At 43.2% G+C, this 22,313-nt stretch overlaps 1 protein-coding gene across 1 annotated transcript; it reads left to right on the top strand.

Annotated features, from left to right (window-relative positions):
- Positions 1 to 252: 252 nt before the first annotated feature.
- On the top strand, positions 253 to 22,313 carry LOC138748841 (NFAT activation molecule 1-like). The gene is made up of 7 exons (XM_069909654.1): positions 253 to 378; positions 9,170 to 9,502; positions 10,208 to 10,323; positions 10,831 to 10,905; positions 13,408 to 13,470; positions 17,057 to 17,128; positions 21,173 to 22,313. Exons 1-7 carry the CDS (start codon positions 327 to 329, stop codon positions 21,227 to 21,229), a joined length of 768 nt encoding a protein of 255 aa, XP_069765755.1. The 5' UTR covers positions 253 to 326; the 3' UTR covers positions 21,230 to 22,313.

Raw genomic sequence — 22,313 nt, 5'->3', positions numbered from 1 at the left:
ATGCTGGCGGTGCCGATGGAAGACCCTTCCAGCGACTGACTGACCATCACGCAGAACACTCAAATCCCCTGGGGGCTGGGCAGAGAAGATGCCAGGCTTTGCACCCCTCCTCCCTCACCATATTCCGCCTCCCACACCAGTTTCCATTACAGGAAGCACTGGGGAGAGTTGGCATCATTGGCTTGTGACCAGAAACAAGTTCCCTGTTGTGTCACATGACAATTTCAGCTGGGACTTTTGTAACCCAGAACCCAAAGAGGAACTCCATACAGATTGACAGGCTTCCTCCTTCAGGCTTCCGACGGAGAGAGGGCAGAGGCGGAAGAATGTCTCCGACTGGGAGAATCCTCATCGTCCTCATTCTTCACTTCCAGCATGGTAGGATCCATCCTTGGAAGAGCGCAGTGTGAGGAACCACTGTCGGGAATCTGCTGTGCTGGGGAGAGAACTCGACCTTAATGCTAGAGAATAGTGTCTGCTGACAGGCCACATGGGTGTGGGTAGGAGGGAGGTGAGGACGCTTGGGGTGGGATATCTAGACTTTGGGCTGGGGGGGGGGGGACGCTGGCAGCCTCCTGTAGTGGAGCATTGACCCTGGGGCTGAAGGAAGGGAGAGATGACAAGAGCATTCCTCAGGGTTCTATGGAGATGGAAAGGAACCGGTTGCGAGGTGCTACTTCACTGAGATCTGGAGGTAGGGTGGATGTTGGTGGGGTTTAGGGACCTCAGGCACACAGAGGATCTGGGAAGCTGTGGTGGGAGGAGATGGTAAGAGCGGGCCCAAAGCCATGCCCACCACCTAAACCTGAGTTGGACTGGATCAAATGTACAGCACGGTTCCTTTCCCACACCGCTTCTGAATCAGTGGGGTTATTTACTGCATCTGGTGCTCCCGATGTGGCCTTCTCTACATCAGAGAGGCAGGACACAAACTGGGGAATCACTTCATTGAGCTTCTTCACTGTATCTGCTAAAACAGTGGGGTCCTCCCAGTGGCCAACCTCTTCAATTCCACACCCCATTCCCACACGGGCATGTCTGCCCAAGGCCTCATGCACATTGGAGGGACAACTCTTTTTACTCCATCTAGTCACTCTCCAACCTGACGGGGAACTAACATTGACCTCTTGTTTCCATTAACCTCCTCTCCAATTCCCTCTTGTCCCCCTTTTCTTCAGCTTCCTACCCCTGTTCCATTCAGAGCTACCCTCTCCCTCTATCTTATCTCAGGTGTCCAGCTTACTGCCCCCTTTTCTCTCTGTTCAGAGAGCTACCCTCTACCCCCCCCCCTCACCTCAGCATTTTTATCTTTTCCCCCCACACACAGCCCCCCCCTCCTATATATTCAGACACCTGTCTGTTTTGTTTGTAGCTGACGAAGGGGCCAACATATTGGTGGCCCTTTAATTCCTTCCAATGCAGTTTGACCTGCTGAGTTTCTCCAGCCTTGTGTTTTTACTTCAATCACGGTGTCTGCAGACATTCGTGTTTTACTCCTGCATTTGACACAGTTCAGAGGGGCCACCAATCCCTAGATGATGGAAGGGGTGACAAGCATCCTGTGAATCCTCTCTCCACCGCATTCATCTAAGACAAGATATCAGAGAGTTAACATGTCCCCAGGATCGACCTTTATACCCTGCGGTCTCCAGTCCTGGCTCCCTATCAAACTGGGCCGAGGAGCCTGGGCTGTGCTGTTTGAAGTCCCACGCCTGGCTGCCGTTCATCAGGAGATAATGCAGCTCTCGGAGTGGGGTGCGGGGGGAGGTCCCAACCCTGACAGGGCCAGCCAGGGTGATTCCACACCTCGGGAGGAGGTCACGCCGGGGTACTCTGCGCAGGGGGGAGGAGGAGCAAATGGAAGTGGAGGATTATGAGAAAGGCTGCAGGAGTCTGACTCATGGGAACCAGGCATCGGGACCGGGGTTTGAGTGGGTGCTGAAGGAAAGAAGGACACCCAAAGGCCTTGGGCGCTGAAGGCTTCCTTGACTTGTCGGAGGTTTGGATCTGGAGTTCAGTTTCCCGATGGTTTTAAATGATTCAGTTCAAGATTATTTTATTATTATACAAAAACCAAAAATGTGATATTACCCAAAATTTCCTTTAGTCTACCATAAGGCAGACAAAAATTTACTATCAGAAGAAATTGATGGGCCCCCTTTACTGTCAGAGAGAAAGAGAAGCAAGAGAGTCGCTTCAGTCACCGTAGATTCACCTCCAGATCTCCCACAGCCTCCTTCCATGTCTCTATCTCTCTGTGTTGATGTCTCTCCGTGTCTCTATCTCTCTGTGTTGATGTCTCTCTGTGTCTCTGTATCTCTCTGTGTTGATGTCTCTCTGTGTCTCTGTATCTCACTCTGTGTTGATGTCTCTCTGTGTCTCTGTATCTCTCTGTGTTGATGTCTCTCTGTGTCTCTGTATCTCTCTGTGTTGATGTCTCTCTGTGTCTCTGTATCTCTCTGTGTTGATGTCTCTCTGTCTCTCTGTATCTCTCTCTGTGTTGATGTCTCTCTGTGTCTCTGTATCTCTCTGTGTTGATGTCTCTCTGTGTCTCTGTATCTCTCTGTGTTGATGTCTCTCTGTGTCTCTGTATCTCTCTGTGTTGATGTCTCTCTGTGTCTCTGTATCTCTCTGTGTTGATGTCTCTCTGTGTCTCTGTATCTCTCTCTGTGTTGATGTCTCTCTGTGTCTCTGTATCTCTCTCTGTGTTTTTTTTTTATTATAATTTTTTATTTTTCACACCATAAATCACATTAACCATGATACACATTTTTTCCTTTTCACACATATACAATGTCATTTTCTCCCCCCCCCCCTCCTCTCCTCCCACCCTCCCCACCTCCCCCCTCCTGTCCATATAAGGTATAAAATCTAGGATACATTAAACCAGTCAGACAATGTTGTCATTCAATAAAAATACACCAGAAATTCCACTGAGTCCATTCTTTTCATTTCCTTTTCCTTCCATTAACTTAGGTAGTGATTGTCCCCGGTAGGTTTTCGCTATTGTGTTTAATATAAGGCTCCCATATTTGTTCGAATATTTCAATATTATTTCTTAAACTATATGTTATTTTTTCTAATGGAATACATTTATTCATTTCTATATACCATTGTTGTATTTTCAGATTATCTTCCAATTTCCAGGTTGACATAATACATTTTTTTGCTACGGCTAGAGCTATCTTAACAAATCTTTTTTGTGCATCCTCCAAATCAATTCCAAATTCTTTGTTTTTTATGTTACTTAGGAGAAAGATCTCTGGATTCTTTGGTATATTGTTTTCTGTTATTTTATTTAATATCTGATTGAGATCTTCCCAAAATTTTTCTACTTTCTCACATGCCCAGATTGCATGAATTGTTGTTCCCATTTCTTTTTTACATCGAAAACATCTATCAGATACTGTTGGGTCCCATTTATTTAACTTTTGAGGTGTAATGTATAGCCTGTGTATCCAGTTATATTGTATCATACATAACCTCGTATTTATTGTATTTCTCATCGTTCCAGAACATAATTTCTCCCATGTTTCCTTTTTTATCTTTATATTTAAATCCTGTTCCCATTTTTGTTTAGTTTTACCATTTGTTTCCTATTTCTCCTTTTCTTGCAGTTTAATATACATATTTGTTATAAATCTTTTGATTATCATTGTATCTGTAATCACATATTCAAAGTTACTTCCCTCTGGCAAACTCAAACTGCTTCCTAATTTATCCTTCAAGTAGGATCTCAATTGGTATTATGCCAGTGCTGTATCTTGAGTTATACTGTATTTATCTTTCATTTGTTCAAAGGATAATAATCTATTTCCTGAAAAACAATTTTCTATTCTTTTAATCCCTTTTTTCTCCCATTCTCTAAAGGAAAGGTTATCTATTGTAAAAGGGAGTAACTTGTTTTGCGTCAATATTAGTTTTGGTAATTGATAATTTGTTTTATTTCTTTCTACATGAATCTTCTTCCAAATATTGAGTAGATGATGTAATACTGAAGAACTTCTATGTTGTACCAATTATTCATCCCATTTATATAATATGTGTTCAGGTGTCTTTTCCCCTATTTTATCTAATTCTAATCTGGTCCAATCTGGCTTTTCCCTTGTTTGATAAAAATCTGATAGGTATCTTAATTGTGCGGCTCTATAATAATTTTTAAAGTTTGGCAGTTGTAAGCCTCCTTGTTTATACCATTCTGTTAATTTATCTAGTGCTATCCTCGGTTTCCCTCCTTTCCATAAAAATTTCCTTATTATTTTCTTTAACTCCTTGAAGAATTTCTCTGTCAGTTGTATTGGCAATGCCTGAAATAGGTATAATATCCTTGGAAAAATGTTCATTTTAATACAGTTTATCCTTCCTATTAGTGTTTTTTTTTAAATTTTTTATTTTTCACACCATAAATCACATTAGCCATGATACACACTTTTTCTTTTTCACACATATACAGTGACTTTTTCTTCCCCCCGCCCTCCCTCCTCCCACGCCACCCCCCCACCCCCACCCCCATCCATTTTAGGTATACAATCTAGGTTACATTAAACCAGTCAGACAATGTTGTCATTCAACAAAAATACACCAGAAATTCTACTGAGTCCATTCTTTTCTTTTCTTCTCCTTCCATCAACTTAGGTAATGATTGTCCCCGGTAGGTTTTCGCTATTGTATTTAATGTAAGGCTCCCATATTTGTTCGAATATTTCAATATTATTTCTTAAACTATATGTTATTTTTTCTAATGGAATACATTTATTCATTTCTATATACCATTGTTGTATTTTCAGATTATCTTCCAATTTCCAGGTTGACATAATACATTTTTTTGCTACGGCTAGAGCTATCTTAACAAATCTTTTTTTGTGCATCCTCCAAATCAATTCCAAATTCTTTGTTTTTTATGTTACTTAGGAGAAAGATCTCTGGATTCTTTGGTATATTGTTTTCTGTTATTTTATTTAATATCTGATTTAGATCTTCCCAAAATTTTTCTACTCTCTCACATGTCCAGATTGCATGAATTGTTGTTCCCATTTCTTTTTTACATCGAAAACATCTATCAGATACTGTTGGGTCCCATTTATTTAACTTTTGAGGTGTAATGTATAGTCTGTGTAACCAGTTATATTGCATCATACATAGCCTCGTATTTATTGTATTTCTCATCGATCCAGAACATAATTTCTCCCATGTTTCCTTTTTTATCTTTATATTTAAATCTTGTTCCCATTTTTGTTTAGTTTTACCATTTGTTTCCTCATTCTCCTTTTCTTGCAGTTTAATATACATATTTGTTATAAATCTTTTGATTAACATTGTATCTGTAATCACATATTCAAGGTTACTTCCCTCTGGCAAACTCAAATTGCTTCCTAATTTATCCTTCAAGTAGGATCTCAGTTGGTAATATGCCAGCGCTGTATCTCCAGTTATATTGTACTTATCTCTCATTTGTTCAAAGGATAAGAATCTACTTCCTGAAAAACAATTTTCTATTCTTTTAATCCCTTTTTTTTCCCATTCTCTAAAGGAAAGGTTATCTATTGTAAAAGGGAGTAACTTGTTTTGCGTCAATATTAGTTTTGGTAATTGATAATTTGTTTTATTTCTTTCTACATGAATCTTCTTCCAAATATTGAGGAGATGATGTAATACTGGAGAAGTTCTATGTTGTACCAATTTTTCATCCCATTTATATAATATGTGTTCAGGTATCTTTTCCCCTATTTTATCTAATTCTAATCTCGTCCAGTCTGGTTTTTCCCTTGTTTGATAAAAATCTGATAGGTATCTTAATTGTGCGGCTCTATAATAATTTTTAAAGTTTGGCAATTGTAAGCCTCCTTGTTTATACCATTCTGTTAATTTATCTAGTGCTATCCTCGGTTTCCCCCCTCTCCATAAAAATTTCCTTATTATTTTCTTTAACTCTTTGAAGAATTTTTCCGTCAGTTGTATTGGCAATGCCTGAAATAAGTATAATATCCTTGGAAAAATGTTCATTTTAATACAGTTTATCCTTCCTATTAGTGTTAGTGGTAAATTTTTCCAATGCTCTAAATCGTCCTGTAATTTTTTCATTAGTGGATAATAATTGAGTTTATATAGTTGGCCGAGATTTTTGTTTATTTGTACACCTAAGTATCTTATTGCTTGCATTTGCCATCTAAATGGTGATTCATTCTTAAATTTTGAGAAATCCGCATCATTCATAGGCATTGCTTCACTTTTATTTACGTTGATCTTGTAACCCGACACTTCTCCATATTCCTTCAATTTCTTATATAATTCTTTTATTGATAGTTCTGGTTCTGTTAAGTATACTATAACATCATCCGCAAATAAACTGATTTTATATTCCTTGTCTTTTATTTTTATCCCTTTTATATTATTTTCTGTTCTTATCAATTCTGCTAGTGGTTCTATAGCTAACGCAAACAATAAAGGTGATAGTGGGCATCCCTGTCGTGTTGACCTGCTTAAGTTAAATTGCTTTGATACATGTCCATTTACTGTCACTTTCGCTAATGGTCCCTTATATAATGCTTTAATCCAATTAATATACTTCTCCGGTAAACTGAATTTTTGCAATACATTGAACAAATAATTCCATTCTACTCTGTCAAAGGCCTTCTCTGCGTCTAAAGCAACTACTACTGTTGGTGCTTTATTCCCTTCTACTGCATGAATTAAGTTAATAAATTTACAAATATTGTCTGTTGTGCATCTTTTTTTGATAAATCCAGTTTGGTCTAGATTTACCATTTTCGGTACACACTCTGCTAATCTGTTTGCTAATAATTTAGCTATTATCTTATAATCTGTGTTAAGTAAAGATATTGGTCTATATGACGCTGGTGTGAGTGGATCTTTCCCTTGCTTTAGTATTACTGTTTTACATGAATCTGGTAAGCTTTGCGTTTTATCAATCTGGTTGATTACTTCCAGGAGGGGCGGAATTAATAAGTCTTTAAATGTTTTATAGAATTCTAGTGGGAATCCATCCTCTCCTGGTGTCTTATTATTTGGTAATTTTTTTATTATCTCTTGTATTTCTACTATTCCAAATGGCTCTGTTAATTTATTTTGTTCCTCTATTTGTAGTTTTGGTAGTTCAATTTTAGTTAGAAATTCATCTATTTTCCCTTCTTTCCCTTCGTTTTCAGTTCGGTATAATTGTTCATAGAATTCTCTAAAGTTTTCCTTAATTTCTTTTGGATTATATGTAATTTTTTAATCTTTTTTGCTTGATGCCAATACCATTTTCTTAGCTTGTTCTGCCTTAAGCTGCCATGCTAGGATTTTGTGCGTTTTTTCACCTAGTTCATAATATTTCTGTTTTGTCTTCATTATATTTTTCTCCACCTGATATGTTTGTAGTGTTTCATATTTTATTTTTTTATCTGCCAATTCTCTTCTTTTAGTTGTATCTTCCTTCATTACTAATTCTTTTTCTATATTTACTATTTCCCTTTCCAACTGCTCTGTTTCCTGATTATAGTCCTTCTTCATCTTGGTTACATAACTTATTATTTGCCCTCTAATGAATGCTTTCATTGCATCCCATAGTATAAACTTATCTTCCACTGATTCCGTATTTATTTCAAAATACATTTTAATTTGTTTTTCAATAAATTCTCTAAAATCCTGCCTTTTAAGTAGCATGGAGTTTAATCTCCATCTATACATTCTTGGAGGGATGTCCTCTAACTCTATTGTCAATATCAGGTGTGAGCGGTCCGATAATATTCTAGCTTTATATTCTGTTTTTCTTACTCTATATTGCATACGAGCTGATAACAAAAATAGGTCTATTCTTGAGTATGTTTTATGTCTAGCCGAGTAATATGAATATTCCTTTTCCTTTGGGTGTTGATTCCTCCATATATCCAAAAGTTGCATTTCTTCCATCGATTTAATTATAAATTTGGTTACTTTGTTCTTTCTGTTAATTTTTTTCCCAGTTTTATCCATGTTTGAATCCAAATTAAGGTTGAAATCCCCTCCTATTAGTATGTTCCCTTGCGTGTGTGCTATCTTAAAAAAAATATCTTGCATAAATGTTTGATCTTCTTCGTTAGGTGAATATACATTGAGTAGATTCCAAAACTCCGAATATATCTGACATTTTATCATTACATATCTCCCTGCTGGATCTATTATTTCCTCTTCTATTTTAAAAGGCACATTTTTACTAATTAATATAGCTACTCCTCTTGCTTTTGAATCATACGATGCTGCTGTTACGTGTCCTACCCAATCTCTCTTTAATTTCTTATGCGCCAATTCAGTTAAATGTGTTTCTTGCACAAATGTTATATCAATTTTTTCTTTTTTCAGTAAATTTAGCAGTTTCTTCCTTTTAATTTGGTTATGTATTCTATTAATATTTAAAGTCATATAGTTCAATGTAGCCATTTTATACTTTGTTTATCTTCCCTTTCCGTTTCTCCATCATTACCTTTCCTTCTTATCCATTTCTGTTTTCTTGTTTTGAATCCTTTATAAGACAACATTCCTAAAACATCAAACATTTTCCTTATTCTCCTATTTAAAACTTCTTTAGCCCCAATCCCCCCTTCCCCTCCTGAGTTGTCCTTTATCCCTTGTCGGACAACCACATCTCCCCTCTCCATTTGGATTTGCGAATTCACTCGCAAGCGTCAGCTGATTTTGCAGTGACCGTAACACCCCCCCACCCAGCCCCCCCCAGAAAAGATTTCACTTTTCATATGTGACAAAGGTTACTCTTTTAATTCCCTCCTTATTCCCTCTATTCCTTTTCCTTCCCTTATTAATTCTTGTCCATACTACCTTTTTGTAGTCCACTTTCTATCGACCTGAGGGAGCGGGTTTCTCTCTCCACCGCGGGCCTCTTTGAACAGGTAAGGCCTTTTCCTTCATCTTCCGTTGTCTTCTCTTCCTCTCTTCTTACCGTTGGTTTCGACTTTTCTTTTTTCGTCGTCTTCTTCTTTCCACCTTTATATTCACTTTACTTTGATTTTTATTTTTGTGCCTTTGTGTTTTGCTTTGTTTTTTCTGACTTTTCTGGAGAGAGCTGGAGTTCACCGTCCGGCCACTACTCCATCACGTGACTCCCCCCCCTATCTCTCTCTGTGTTGCTGTCTCTCTGTGACTCTATCTCTCTCTCACTGTTTGTCTGTTTCAGCTCAGACGGAACTAACTTGTAAAATCACGCAGAAACAGCTTCTTGTGGTGGGAGTGGTGAACGAGGACATCAGCATTCAGTGTGAGTATAAATGTAAGAGCACCAACAGATCAGTCCCGCTGGAAAGTGGCATCCCAGTCATCATGTCGCTGTACAAGGAAACGCCGGAAATCATAATTCAGATGAGCAAGAAAGATTCCAGATTCATGTCCAAGGTGAACAAGGCCTGGAGACTGACGGTGACGGACATGAGCGACAGTGGGATTTATTACTGCCAAGGACATGACCCCTCCAAAACCTTCAAAGGGACAGGAACCTTGTTGCAGGTGAAGGGTAAGTAGTGGCCCAGGACAGAGAGAGGCAACTTGTGGGGGGGGGGGGGGGGTCCCACTGCTCAAAAGTGTTCCCAAGAGGTGGTGGCAAGTAGACATCCAAAGACATCACAGTGTGAACAAAGCAGAGGAGGGACTTTGAACAAGTCCAAGTGAAATGTTTCCAGTATGTGTCCCGGATAGTTTCCTATGGTACCTTTCTCTGTGCTGTAGCTAACGGTGTCATGGAGCTGGAGAGAGCACAGAGAAGATTTATAAGGTTATTGCTAGGACTTGGAAGCTACAGGGAGAGGTTGAGCAAGGAGGGGTTTTATTCCTTGGAGCGCAGGAGGGTGAGGGGTGATCTCACAGAGGTGGACAAAATCAGGAGTAGGGGAATCAATAACCAGAGGGCACAGGTTTAAGGTTGGGGGAGGGACATTTAACAGGTCCCTGAGGGGTAACTGTTTTGCACAGAGGGTGGTGGGTGTGTGGAACGGGCTGCCGGAGAAGGTGGTTGAGGCAGGGACATTTGGACAGATCCATGAATAGGATGAGTTTAGAGGGATATGGGGTCAAATGCAGGCAGGTGGGACCAGTGTGGGTGGGACATTTTGGTTTAATTACCAATTGGTGTGGGGGAACGGCGTGTGGAGTTTGTCACTAGATGTAACAACCCAGGTGTGTATTTCAGGTTGTCTATATCGGCAGTGTTCTTGCATTACAGTCGCAGTAACCCAAGATCCAAATTATAGAGTGACAGAACACGTCCTGCAGGGGATCAGCTCGCTGCTGATGGTCTACAGCCTGACCATTACCGCCACCCTCCTCCACAAAAACAAGGTCAGTCACGTCTGGAGCAGGAGCAGAGGCCGGTGAGGAGGGTGCCAGTGAGAGAGGGGCCAGTGAGGGAGGGGCCAAGGCTCCATTGACAGAGGTTCCATGTCCCTCCAAACCAGGGTTTCTCAACTAGTGAACCACTGTGGGTCCTGATGCAGGTCTTTGAATAATGCTTTAAATAAGATAAAGATGTGTTCCTTACAGAGCTCAGTCATTCCCACTAGTGGGCCCTGGCACGTTCGGATGGAAACCAGGTGGGCGTTAGACCCAGAAAGATTGAGAAACACTGCTCCGTACCATTCCAACCCATGCTTCCATGGAGCAATGTCCCTCTGCTTGTTTCTACAGCTTCCAACAGCTCATTCCATGCCCCCGCCACTATCTGAGTGAAAACATTGCCCCATCTCACCCTAAACCTCTGCCCTCTGGTTGTTAGAAACAGGCTGCGAGCATTCATATCATCCATGGCCCAGAATATTCTCCGTGCTTTCTCCTTGGTTTATATTTCAGACCTGCTCCCGGTGGAAGCCGAACTGGATGAAACCCCTCAGTAGGAATTTTCCCAGGCCATCGACCACGAACCAGGTGAGTTCCAAAGGTGAGGTCTCCAACCTCCAGCAGCACAGTGACTGGAACTTAGAACATTTCAGCACAGTGCAGGCCCTTCAGCCCACGATGCGGTGACAGCCTCCACAAACTTTTCCCCACCTCATTCCTAAAACCCTCTCTTCTGATTAAATCCACATGCCTTTCCAAGAGCCACATCCCACACATTGCAATAGCAAGGATCTCCCAGAGCCCACCCATCCACGCAATTCCCCGTCCCATTCCCTTGCTGCCCATAGTATTGTGAACTGTCAGACTGAGACTACCCCAACCTCCATCTGGGCACCCTCCAACCAGATGGTGTTCACACCGACTTCTCTGGCTTTCATTAACCCGCCCCCCCCCCCCCCCCCCGCCGTCGCCTCTGTCTCTCCCTCCCCTTATGTCCCATTGTGTTGGTCTGGATTCCTCCCCCGGCCACACCGTCTGAATTCGGAGACTTTCTGAGCTTTCCTGCTTCTAGCTCATTCTGCTTTTACCTTGAGGAAGTGGGGGGGGGTCAGGCCCAAAAGATCTTTGCTTTCCTAGATGCTGCCAGACCGGCTGGGATTCTCCAGCATTTCTGTGGTTTTACTGCAAACACAGAGTCCGCAGACTTTTGTGTTTTCACCCTCGACCCTATTTTAATTTTAATCTGGCCATCCAGCACAGAAACAAACCCTATCAGCCCCCGTGCCAACCTCAACCTACGTGCGTTTTTGGAAGAAACTGAAGCCCCCACAGACACAGGGAGAACGTGTAGACTCCTACAGACAGCGCGGGATTCGAACCCCAGTCGCTGGCGCTGTGACAGCATTACGCTATCATTACACGAACTGTGCATTTGTATCTCTCCACATTTGGGGATACACTTGCAGGATTTACATTGATGTAAAGCTACACATCAATGGTTCCGTAGCGGAGAGCACAGCGTTCCTTGGACGATCTATCCTGGACCCACAATCCCTCTTCATTAGTCAGGAAAGTGCAGAGGGACCTACACACCCGAAGGAGGGCAAGGCTACCGGTTCACGTCCTGACAACATCACCCAGGAGCACATTTGAGAGTGTCCGGACCTGTGTGGGATGGGAGCTACAAAGCATTGGGCCAGAAGTAATACAGAGGATCATCAAAACGTCCAAGGAGATCTCTTTCCTCTGTTGATCACATTCACTGGGGAGTGTCGTCTAACTAGGGCTCGAAGAATTCTCGAGAACCCGTTCCATCCAGCTTCTTTGATCCACTACCATCAGGAAGGAGGTACAGGAGCATCAAAATCAGGATGGCCAGGCTGGGAAATAGCTTCTTCCCCCAGGCTGTGAAATTGAAGAACCTGTAACCCCCAAAATATCTACCTTGTTATTAATGTGATCATTAGGTGCTGTTTTTGTGTATGCACCGTGATCTGGAAATTCACTGTTTCCTCTGGTTGTCTATGTACAGCCAGATGATAATAAACCTGAACTCTCCTGCTTGTACCAGATTTGTATCATGGATCTTTCTGGAAGTGGCACGGTAACCATAAGGGTGGCACGTTAGGGGCTGTCGCAGCTCTAGCGATCCATGTTCAAATCTCACACTGTAAGGATTTTGCACATTCTCCCTGTGTCTCCACCCTTCAAAATGTACCAGGCGTGTAGTTCAGCGTAACTGGGCGGTACAGACTCGTGAGCCAGAGGGGTCAATGACCGTGCTGTATTGGCTAAATTAAATGAATTATTCGCTGCTGTTGTCTCCGCTAACACCTGTGAGTGACATTGGAGAAAAGATTCTGACTACCCATTGTATAAACCTCTGCCATGGAACATGGAGCACAGAACGCAGAACACATGGAAGAGAAGGATGTGTAGAGTCACTGAGCACATGCAGGGCTGGGAAAGGCTTGTAGGCACGACAGGAAGTCAAAAGACATGGGGATCGGTGGGAGAGGGGTGAGGAAGGTAAATATCCGATCAGATACAATCTTTGAGCCAGTTTGAGGGAACATTGCAGTCAGATCCAATCTCTAATGTTCTGACGGTTGGGGCGAGTGTTACAGATCTACCCAAGGAAGGTGTTAGTCTCGTCGCCAATGTGCTGAGGCCAGTGTTATCATTGAGATATCTAAGGAGCTTGTCTTTGTAATTAAAATTTGTAATTTGTAATTATATTCCCAAAGAGTCATGTCATGGCTTGAATTTAATATTCGAGGGAGGTGTTACAGTTTGTAGTCATGTCCCTGCAGGTGGCTCAACAGTGTGTGTGTGTGTGTGGACATTTACTGTTCCAATCTGTCACCAACCCATCCAGGGGTGGGGGGGGGGGGGGGGCGTGAATTTTGTCATTGAGGGAGGTGCTACAATTTAGACAGGAGTTGTTCACCACTCCGAGCTCTGGACTCAGTCAGTTTTTAATGGGACAGGTAACAGGGAGATTGGTCACATCTGTGATGCTGGGATGGTGGACGTAGAAATGACTGGATTGAAGATTTGGTTAACTAATCTCTTTGTTTCCTCACACAGTCAAACACTGCTGGGACGGGGAGGCTGGTGGTGGAGTCACCAGGAAATGAAAATACATACACAGTGAGTGCACTGATCATTAATCAGCAGAGAGAAGGGGGGGTGGGGAGAGAGAGAGACGGGGTGAACAGAGGAAGGGAGAGAGAGAGTGAGAGACAGAGGAGGAGGAGTAGGAAACGGGGATAGGGAAGGGCGAGAATGGAAGAGAGAGAGGGAGGGAGAGAGGGGAGAGAGAGAAATCAAAGGAGGGAGGGGAGAGGGCATGGGAGAGGGGAGAGAAGGGTGGGAGAGAGAATGAGAGGGGAGAGGGGGAGAGAGAGAAAGGGAGTGAGAGAGAGAGGGACAGAGGGGGGAGAGGGAAAGCAAAGGAGGGAGTGAGAGAGAGGGCATGGGAGAGAAAGGGAGTGAGAGAGGGAGGGACAGAGCAAGAGGGAGGGGGAGAGGGAGAAAGTGTGAAAGGGGAGCGAGAATGGGATAGAGAGGGGGATGGGGAGAAGGAGTGTGTGTGACAGAGAGGGGAAGAGAAGGAGGGAGAGGGCATGAGAGGGGACAGAGAGGGAGGGGTAGGGAAAGGAAGAGAGAGAGTGTGAGGCGGGAAATAGGGAGAGAGAGAAAAATGGAATTGTAACAGAAACTGAGAATATTTCATTAAAAGGAACAGAGAATGGCTTGTGTCATGTCGAGTGTTACAGGGGGTGGGAGTGCGATCAGAAAGATCGACACCAGTGTTAGAAACAGAAGTACCTTCACAGAAATTGCTCGAGACAAAAATTGAGAACAAAGAACATTTATTATACAACAATGCAAAGTTGGGTGCTTCCCCTTACCCTGGGAATACACACATACACTGGGGCTCACCCAACTTTTATACAGTTTATTTCAGTATAGAAGTACCCTCCCCCTTACATTCTTCTGCCTCCTGGATGAGTTTGGCATTAGGCAATCCTGTCTGCCTTTGTGCTGTTTCTGTGAACTTGGAGGACCAGGGGGTATCCTGTCGATGTCCCATCATGTCATTGTCCTTATTCACACCTTCCTGACTCTCAGGGCTGACTAACTTCTTACATGCAGAACTTGCTAATTCTGTCTAAGGCTAGAAGACCCTTATCTTATTCAGACTAACTTTACTTCCTACATTCTAATATCTTCTTATCTTATTCATACTGGCTTTATTTATTACATATATCTATACTAGTTTCCTCATCTTCATATTTTTATATCAGTTTTACTCATCTCTCACACCAGGAACTGGAGAAACGTGGTACAGAGACCAACAGAAGTGTGGAATATTGTTGCTGAATCACGGTGTGGGAGTGGGGTAGATACCAGAAAAGTGAGTCAGGGAGTAACACACAGGAAACAATCAGCATGATGTAAACAGAGAGTAACAGGCTTAATGAGGGTATCAAGGACTTCGACTGTCTTCTTCTTTGACTCTTTGGCTTGGCTTCGCGGACGAAGATTTATGGAGGGGGTAAAAGTCCACGTCAGCTGCAGGCTCGTTTGTGGCTGACAAGTCCGATGCGGGACAGGCAGACACGGTTGCAGGGTGCAAGGGAAAATTGGTTGGTTGGGGTTGGGTGTTGGGTTTTTCCTCCTTTGCCTTTTGTCAGTGAGGTGGGCTCTGCGGTCTTCTTCAAAGGAGGTTGCTGCCCGCCAAACTGTGAGGCGCCAAGATGCACGGTTTGAGGCCCACTGGCGGTGGTCAATGTGGCAGGCACCAAGAGATTTCTTTAGGCATTCCTTGTACCTTTTCTTTGGTGCACCTCTGTCACGGTGGCCAGTGGAGAGCTCGCCATATAACACGATCTTGGGAAGGCGATGGTCCTCCATTCTGGAGTCGTGACCTACCCAGCGCAGTTGGATCTTCAGCAGCATGGATTCGATGCTGTCGGCCTCTGCCATCTCGAGTACTTCGATGTTAGGGATGAAGTCGCTCCAATGAATGTTAAGGATGGAGCGGAGACAACGCTGGTGGAAGCGTTCTAGGAGCCGTAGGTGATGCCGGTAGAGGACCCATGATTCGGAGCCGAACAGGAGTGTGGGTATGACAACGGCTCTGTATACGCTTATCTTTGTGAGGTTTTTCAGTTGGTTGTTTTTCCAGCGTCTTCCAAAAGCGCTATTTGCCTTGGCGAGTCTGTTGTCTATCTCATTGTCGATCCTTGCATCTGATGAAATGGTGCAGCCGAGATAGGTAAACTGGTTGACCGATTTGAGTTTTGTGTAAGAGTAACAGGCTTAATGAGGGTATCAAGGACTTCGACTGTAGTGTAGAAATAAAAGGATGGGGGGGGTTGGATTTTGCATGCAGTGAAAGATATTGGGAGAGGAAAGGGTAACAGGATGACTTGGTGTTACATGGAGAGGAAAAAAGGATGGGTGATGTGTAAAGAGATGAAGTGGATGTGTGATGTAAAGACAAGAGGCACAGGAGTGAACAGAGACAGGAGTGTTGTATGGAGAGTATAAGATTGTAAGTGTTGTAGAGGGTAACAGGGTGTGGGTTCAGAGAGGGCAACAGAGATTCAGACTGAGAATATAAATTTCTACAGTCAACACCCCTGTGACCAATTAACCAACAAACCCAAGTGTCTTTGAAACTCAGGAGGAATCTGGAGATCTCAGAGGAAACCCACGCGGAGATGGGAAAGCTCACAGGGCATGGTGGGGAGAGTGTCAGTGTTTACAGGGGGTCCCAGGGAGTGTGTCGGTGTCTGAAGATTTCCTGTCCTTGCTGCCACTCCCTGTCTATTGCGAGTTTCACGTCACCCTTCTGCCCCACCACTTAACCACCCCTTGTGCCCTGCTCTGAAGTCCTTGTGGAGCGTAGAGGGCCACGTGACCTCTCTATCGGGAACCTCACCTGCCAATCAAGGTCAAGCCCCACCCACAGGTCAGCGCCCACCTGACCATTGGCCCCCTTTAATTGCTGTATCGAGACCTGGGCTGGACCCTCCAGCTGATGCCACTATAAATACCACCACATGTGTCAGCCATCAGCTCTTTCTCTTCCGAGACCATCCCGAGCTCCATTCCAGGTTGGGAGCTCACGGGCACCGCTGGAGTGTTGTTGGTATCAAGCCCGTGCTCAGGGCACCGAGGGAGGGAAGGGGGAACCACAGGGATTTTTCCAGTAGGCAGATTTACCAGGGTGCAGCTGAACTAGGGGGCCACAATTAATGAAACAAATATACCTATATTTAATATTGTTGTGGGGTTTGTCCTGGAAGAAAATGGAATTTGTAATAATTTATTCCAGATTTGGCACTTCTTGAGTCTTGTCAGTCAGACAATGGAAGGGTCGAGGGGGAACCATTGATGGGCTGCTTTTAGGACATCAGTTGGTCTTAATCCGGCCCTGTTGTGTGTCTAGAAACCACTGTCCCTAGTTTAGTTTAGATAAAAGCCATGCCTGCACTGTACCAAGGGAGTGGCGGGTGTCGTATGTAAGGAGATTATAAAGCTTTCTATCTCCGAGCAGTTGTGTGTGTAGACACACCTGGTGTGTGTGTGTGTGTGTGTGTGTGTGTGTGTGTCCTTTACCCCTGTTGTGACTCCCCTATGTGTGTAAATAATAACCAACGTTCAGCCTCGTTTCTCTTGGGACCCTTCAAACCTGTTTCTTCACCCACAACTCTCTCCACAGGCTCTGCAAAGGACCCAGGCTTCCATCTACAACTCCCTCCAAATTGAGGGAAGGACTCCAGATGCGCTCCAGGTGAGTGTGAACCCAGCCGCCATCTTCTCCCCTCTCCCTGGGCATCTTGGTGAACCAGAGATCACCTGCCACCGGTGGCCGTCGCATGTGCACCCAACTGGGCTCTACTGACTGGTGGGTGGGTTCATTGCCACACAGTTCCCAGTGGGAAGGTCACATCATCTTAAAGGAATCCATTGGGTGGTCTCACTGCCCAGTTACCATCTGGTGGGTCGTCTCAGTGACTGGTCAGTATCATTAGATCAGAGGTTCTCAACCATTTTTTCCCCACTCACATAAGTGATCCCTTACTAACCACAGAGCTCCCATGGCATCCTCATCTGTGGTTAGTCAGAATTTATTATCGTGAACAAGTCACGAAATTCATTGCATCACGGTGCAAACATTTCTATAAACCATCTGACAACTATAAATAAAAATTGTGCATGAAAAGTCAAAGTCAGGCAGTGTCTGTAGTTCATTGATCATTTTAGCTAAAAACTCATCTATTTTGTCTTCTTTCCCTTCATTCTCAGTTCAGTATAATTGTTCATAGAATTCCTTAAAGTTTTCATTAGCCTCCATTGGGTTATATGTAATTTGTTTGTCCTTTTTCATTGTTGCCAATATAGTTCTTTTAGCTTTTTCTAAGTTGCCAGGCTAATATTTTGTGTGTTTTTTCTCCTAGCTCATAATACTTCTGCTTTATTTTCATTATGTTCTTCTCAACCTTATACGTTTGTAATGTTTCATATTTTATTTTTTTGTCCACCAATTCTCTTCTTTTTGTTGTATCTTCCCTTGTTGCTAGTTCTTTTTTTGTACTTACTATCTCCCTTTTCAACTGTTCTATTTCCTGATTGTAGTCCTTTTTCATCTTAGTTACATAACTTATTATCTACCCTCTCATGAAGGCTTTCATTGCATCCCATAATATAAATTTGTCTTTCACTGATTCCGTATTTATTTCAAAGTACATTTTAATTTGGCGTTCAATAAATTCTCTAAGTTTAACCTCCATCTATATGTTCTTGGTGGGATGTCCTCCAGTTCTATTGCTAATAACAGGGTGAATGATCAGATAGCAATCTAGCTTTATATTCAGTTTTCCTAACTCTCCCTTGAATATGGGCTGACAACAGGAACAGGTCAATCCTTGAGTATGTTTTATGTCTACTCAAAAAATATGAGTATTCCTTTTCCCTTGGGAGCTGCCTCCTCCATATATCCATAAGTTTAATTTCCTGCATTGATTTAACCATAAATTTGGCTAGTCTTTTGTCCAGTTTAATCCAACTTTGGATCCAAATTAAGGTTACAATCCCCTCCTATCAATATATTCCCCTGCGTATCTACAATCTTCAAAAAAAATATCTTGCATAAACTTTTGATTCTCTTCATTAGGTGCATATGTATGAGCAAATTCCAGAATTCTGAATTTATCTGACACTTTATCATTACCTCCCTGCTGGATCTATTATTTCCTCCTCTATTTTGATTGGTACATTTTTATTGATTAATTTAGCTACACCTCTGGCTTTTGAATTATATGATGCTGCCGCTACGTGACCTCCCCAGTCTCTCCTTAATTTATGTTCCACTTCAGTTAGATGCGTTTCCTGCACAAATGCTATATCTATTTTTTCTTTTTTTCAGTAAATTTAATAGCTTCTTCCATTTAATTTGGTTATGTATTCCATTAATATTTATAGTCATATAGTTCAACATGGCCATCTCATATCCTATTTACACCTCATTTCCGCCTCCTCACCACCACCTTTCCCCTTTTCCCCATTTTCATCTCTGTTTTCCCTTTTTGAACTCAATGTATGACAATATTTCTAAAACATAAAATACTTCAACCACTCCCACATCTAAAATTCCCTTAACCCCAAATGTCCCCCTCCTGAGTTGCCCCTTGCCCCTTGCCGGGCAACCACAACTTCCCTTTCCATTTGGACTGTGAACCCGCTTGCAAGCGCCAACTCATTTCACAGTGACTGTTATTCTCTCCCACCCAACCCCCTCCAGAAATGACTTTTATCTTCGTATTTAACAAAGCTCACCCTCTTTTTTTCTCCCCTTCCCTTTTCTTTCCCTTCTTTAGTTCTTACTTATACATTATTTTTACATCTTTATATGTAGTTTGTCGTCGTTCTTCGTTCTTGTTACATCTCTTCATCTCTCCTTCTGTCCTGCAGGCGCTCTGCAAATTCTCGTGCTTTCTCCGGATCCGAGAACAGTCTGTTTTGCTCCCCCACGATAAATATTTTAAGCACAGCTGGATATCTTAACATAAATTTATAGCCTTTTTTCCATTGGATCGATTTTGCTGTGTTAAACAACTTCCTCTTCTTTGGGAGTTCAAAACTTATGTCTGGGTAAAAAAATATTTTTTGACCCTTGTATTCCAATGGTTTTTTTGTCTTCTCTCATTTTATTCCTTGCCCTCTCCAGTATATTTTCTCTTGTCATGTATCTCAGAAATTTTACTAAAATGGATCTTGGTTTTTGTTGTGTCTCTGGTTTCGGGGCTAGTGTTCTGTGTGCCCTTTCTATTTCCATTCCTTCCTGTATTTCTGGCATTCCCAGGACCTTTGGGATCCATTCTTTTATAAATTCTTTCAAATTTGTGCCTTCTTCATCTTCCTTTAGGCCCACGATCTTTATGTTGTTTCGCCTACTATAGTTTTCCATTATATCCATCTTCTGAGGTAACAACTCTTGTGACTTTAACTTTTTTGTCACTTTCTTCCAATGTTCTTCGTAAGTCATTCACTTCCATTTCTACAGCCGTTTCTCATTCTTCCACATTTTCTAATCTTTTCCCTATTTCTGTCATGACCAGCTCTATTCTACTCACTTTTTCTGGTTCATTGATCATTCAGGAATCTGATGGCGGAGGGGAAGAAGCTGTCCTTGTGCAGCTGAGTGCTCACCTACAGGCTCCTGTACCTTTTCCCAATGGTAGCAGAGTGAAGAGGGCAGAGCCTGGGTGCTGGGGATAGAGGCTGCTATTTTAAGACACTGCCACATGTAGATGTCTTCGATGGAGTGAAGTCTGATACCTGTGATTTTGCAGGCCGGGTTCACAACCCTCTGGATTTATCCTTGTCCTGAGGGATGGCACCTCGGTACTAGGCAGTGATGCCACCAGCCAGAATGCTCTCCACGGTTCACCCGTAGAAGTTTTAAAAAGTCTTTGGTAACCGTAAAGTATTACTTAAGGTGATATGTGAGTGGAAAAAAGGTTGAGAACCACTACGAATGGTGGTCTCACTGTCCAATCTGGGTGGTCTCACGTCTCACTGTCCAATCTGGGTTGTTTTGTTCATTGATCAGTGTCTGTAAGGTGTTCTCACTCGACCCACTGCAGTAGGGACAATACCTACAGTGATGTAAGGGGTTAAATCCCCTGGAAAGTGCAGGAAGAGGGCAGGCTGGTCTCAGCCCGCAGTTCGGGACAGGGCAGGGGGTGTGTTGAAGTTTTCTGCCCCATTAACCGTACAGGCGGGAGAACTGAATGCAGCTCCTCCCGAAGGAAGACTCCCGAGGGCAGTGAGGTGATGATGCAGCTGTGGGTCGACCACACTTGGGAGTATAGGCAGTCCCCGGGTTACGAACGTCCAACTTGTGGACAACTCATCCTTATGAATAGATTATGCGTGGCTTCAGCAGTTCGTCGGCTCGAAGAAGGAGAGCGCTGTCCATCATTTTAAGTCAGATCATGGTTATTTACCCTTGTAACCATTACCTTCAAAGCATAAATCTGATCAAGAAAAGGTCTGTACAAACCTCCCTTGATACCTGCTTCAAGACATTTGACTGACACTAAATAAGAACTGTATGTACCTGTTCCAATTTGCCTACAAATTTGATTGAAAGACAGACTTAGGAATGGATCTCGTTCCTAAGCCGGGGACTGCCTGTATTGCATTCAGTTCTGGATGCCTCATTACAGGAAGGATGTCGAAGCTTTTGGGGAGGGTGTGGAGGAGATTTACCAGGATGTGGTCTGGACGGGGGAATGTGCCAGCTCTCTAACCTCACTCTTCCTCAACGCAGGGCCAGCACGCGGAGGTCGGATCTGAAGTTTACGAATGCGTCTATGAGACCTTCTGAGTGTGCTGGGAGACGGAAAGAAATTGAACGTTGTTGCCCACCTCCCCAAACCCCCCTCCCCCACCACAGTCTGTCCCTGCTGTCTCCTGTTCTCCGGCATCCACCTCAGTCCCGGCAGTCACTGCTGCCCCCTCAGTGTTGGGAATGGAGGGCGTTGGGCGCTATCAGAGACAGACCTGAGGGAGGGGGGTTCAGTCTCTGTTTTCAGTAAGGCCCTTCCTCCAGCAAGGCCAGTCTCCGTTATAACTGCCATTCATTTCCAGGTGAAGCATATCGCAGGGGTGACTCCATAACTTCCTGTTCAATTTGATCAGATTTCAGATTTATTGTCAGAGTATCACACAGTAAATGCCGTTGTATAGGACGACCCCAGAATTTCCACCTAAAATGGTGGTTTTGAGCAATACGCTTTGAATAAAACGATTCCCACTGCACCCCATTCAAATCTGGCACTTACTGCTAACCAGTGGCTGCTGTCAAAAGCAAATGACTATTTAGTAACAGGTGATCATTTAAAGGTTTTAATTTTATTTGGATATTTTAAAGTAAACCAGACAACTCGTGTAGTAACGTGGCAGCTCGAGAGGAGTGGCGAGAGCAGCAGTCGATGCTGCATATGTGGAGCTTCTCCAGCATCGTGTGGATTTCTTTTAGCTCCCTGGAATGGGCCATTTCAAGCCTGTACAGAGCTGACAGCAGTGGGAGTGGGCGGACGGACGCCACGGGGGTGGGGGAGCACTGAGACTTCGAAAATAACTATCGGGGCGTGCGTGCGATGGCGTTGGAGCCAGCGGGAAGATGGCAACGGTGGTGGAGACTTCATCATCAGGATAAGTATTCTAGACCCGGAGTTGAGGACAATCTGATTTTAAGGTGAAAATTTTAAGTTTTGGGATCGTCCTGTACAACGGCCTGTATGGTATCTGACCACACACAACCCTGAGATTCCTTATCATGTGGGCGCGGTAGAATTACCACTTATTGGTAGTGCAAAAAAAACTACACAGCGTGCACGTGTAAATAAATAATGAATGTAAACAAACTGGAATACAGAGAGGAAAAATATCAGTATAATGCACAAGTC

Source organism: Narcine bancroftii, chromosome 13 (assembly GCF_036971445.1).
Source record: "Narcine bancroftii isolate sNarBan1 chromosome 13, sNarBan1.hap1, whole genome shotgun sequence".
NCBI classification, from domain to species: domain Eukaryota; kingdom Metazoa; phylum Chordata; class Chondrichthyes; order Torpediniformes; family Narcinidae; genus Narcine; species Narcine bancroftii.
Note: the sequence above shows the minus strand (reverse complement) of the source record. Positions and strands in the feature narration are given on the sequence as shown.

What these genes read in the sequence shown, in the direction of transcription:
- LOC138748841 (XM_069909654.1), top strand. Translation starts at nt 327, where the DNA reads ATGTCTCCGACTGGGAGAATCCTCATCGTCCTCATTCTTCACTTCCAG. An exon ending in GGCCATCGACCACGAACCAG is followed by an intron (nt 10,906 to 13,407) that starts GTGAGTTCCAAA and finishes TTCCTCACACAG; the next exon opens with TCAAACACTGCTGGGACGGG. An exon ending in GAAATGAAAATACATACACA is followed by an intron (nt 13,471 to 17,056) that starts GTGAGTGCACTG and finishes CTCTCTCCACAG; the next exon opens with GCTCTGCAAAGGACCCAGGC.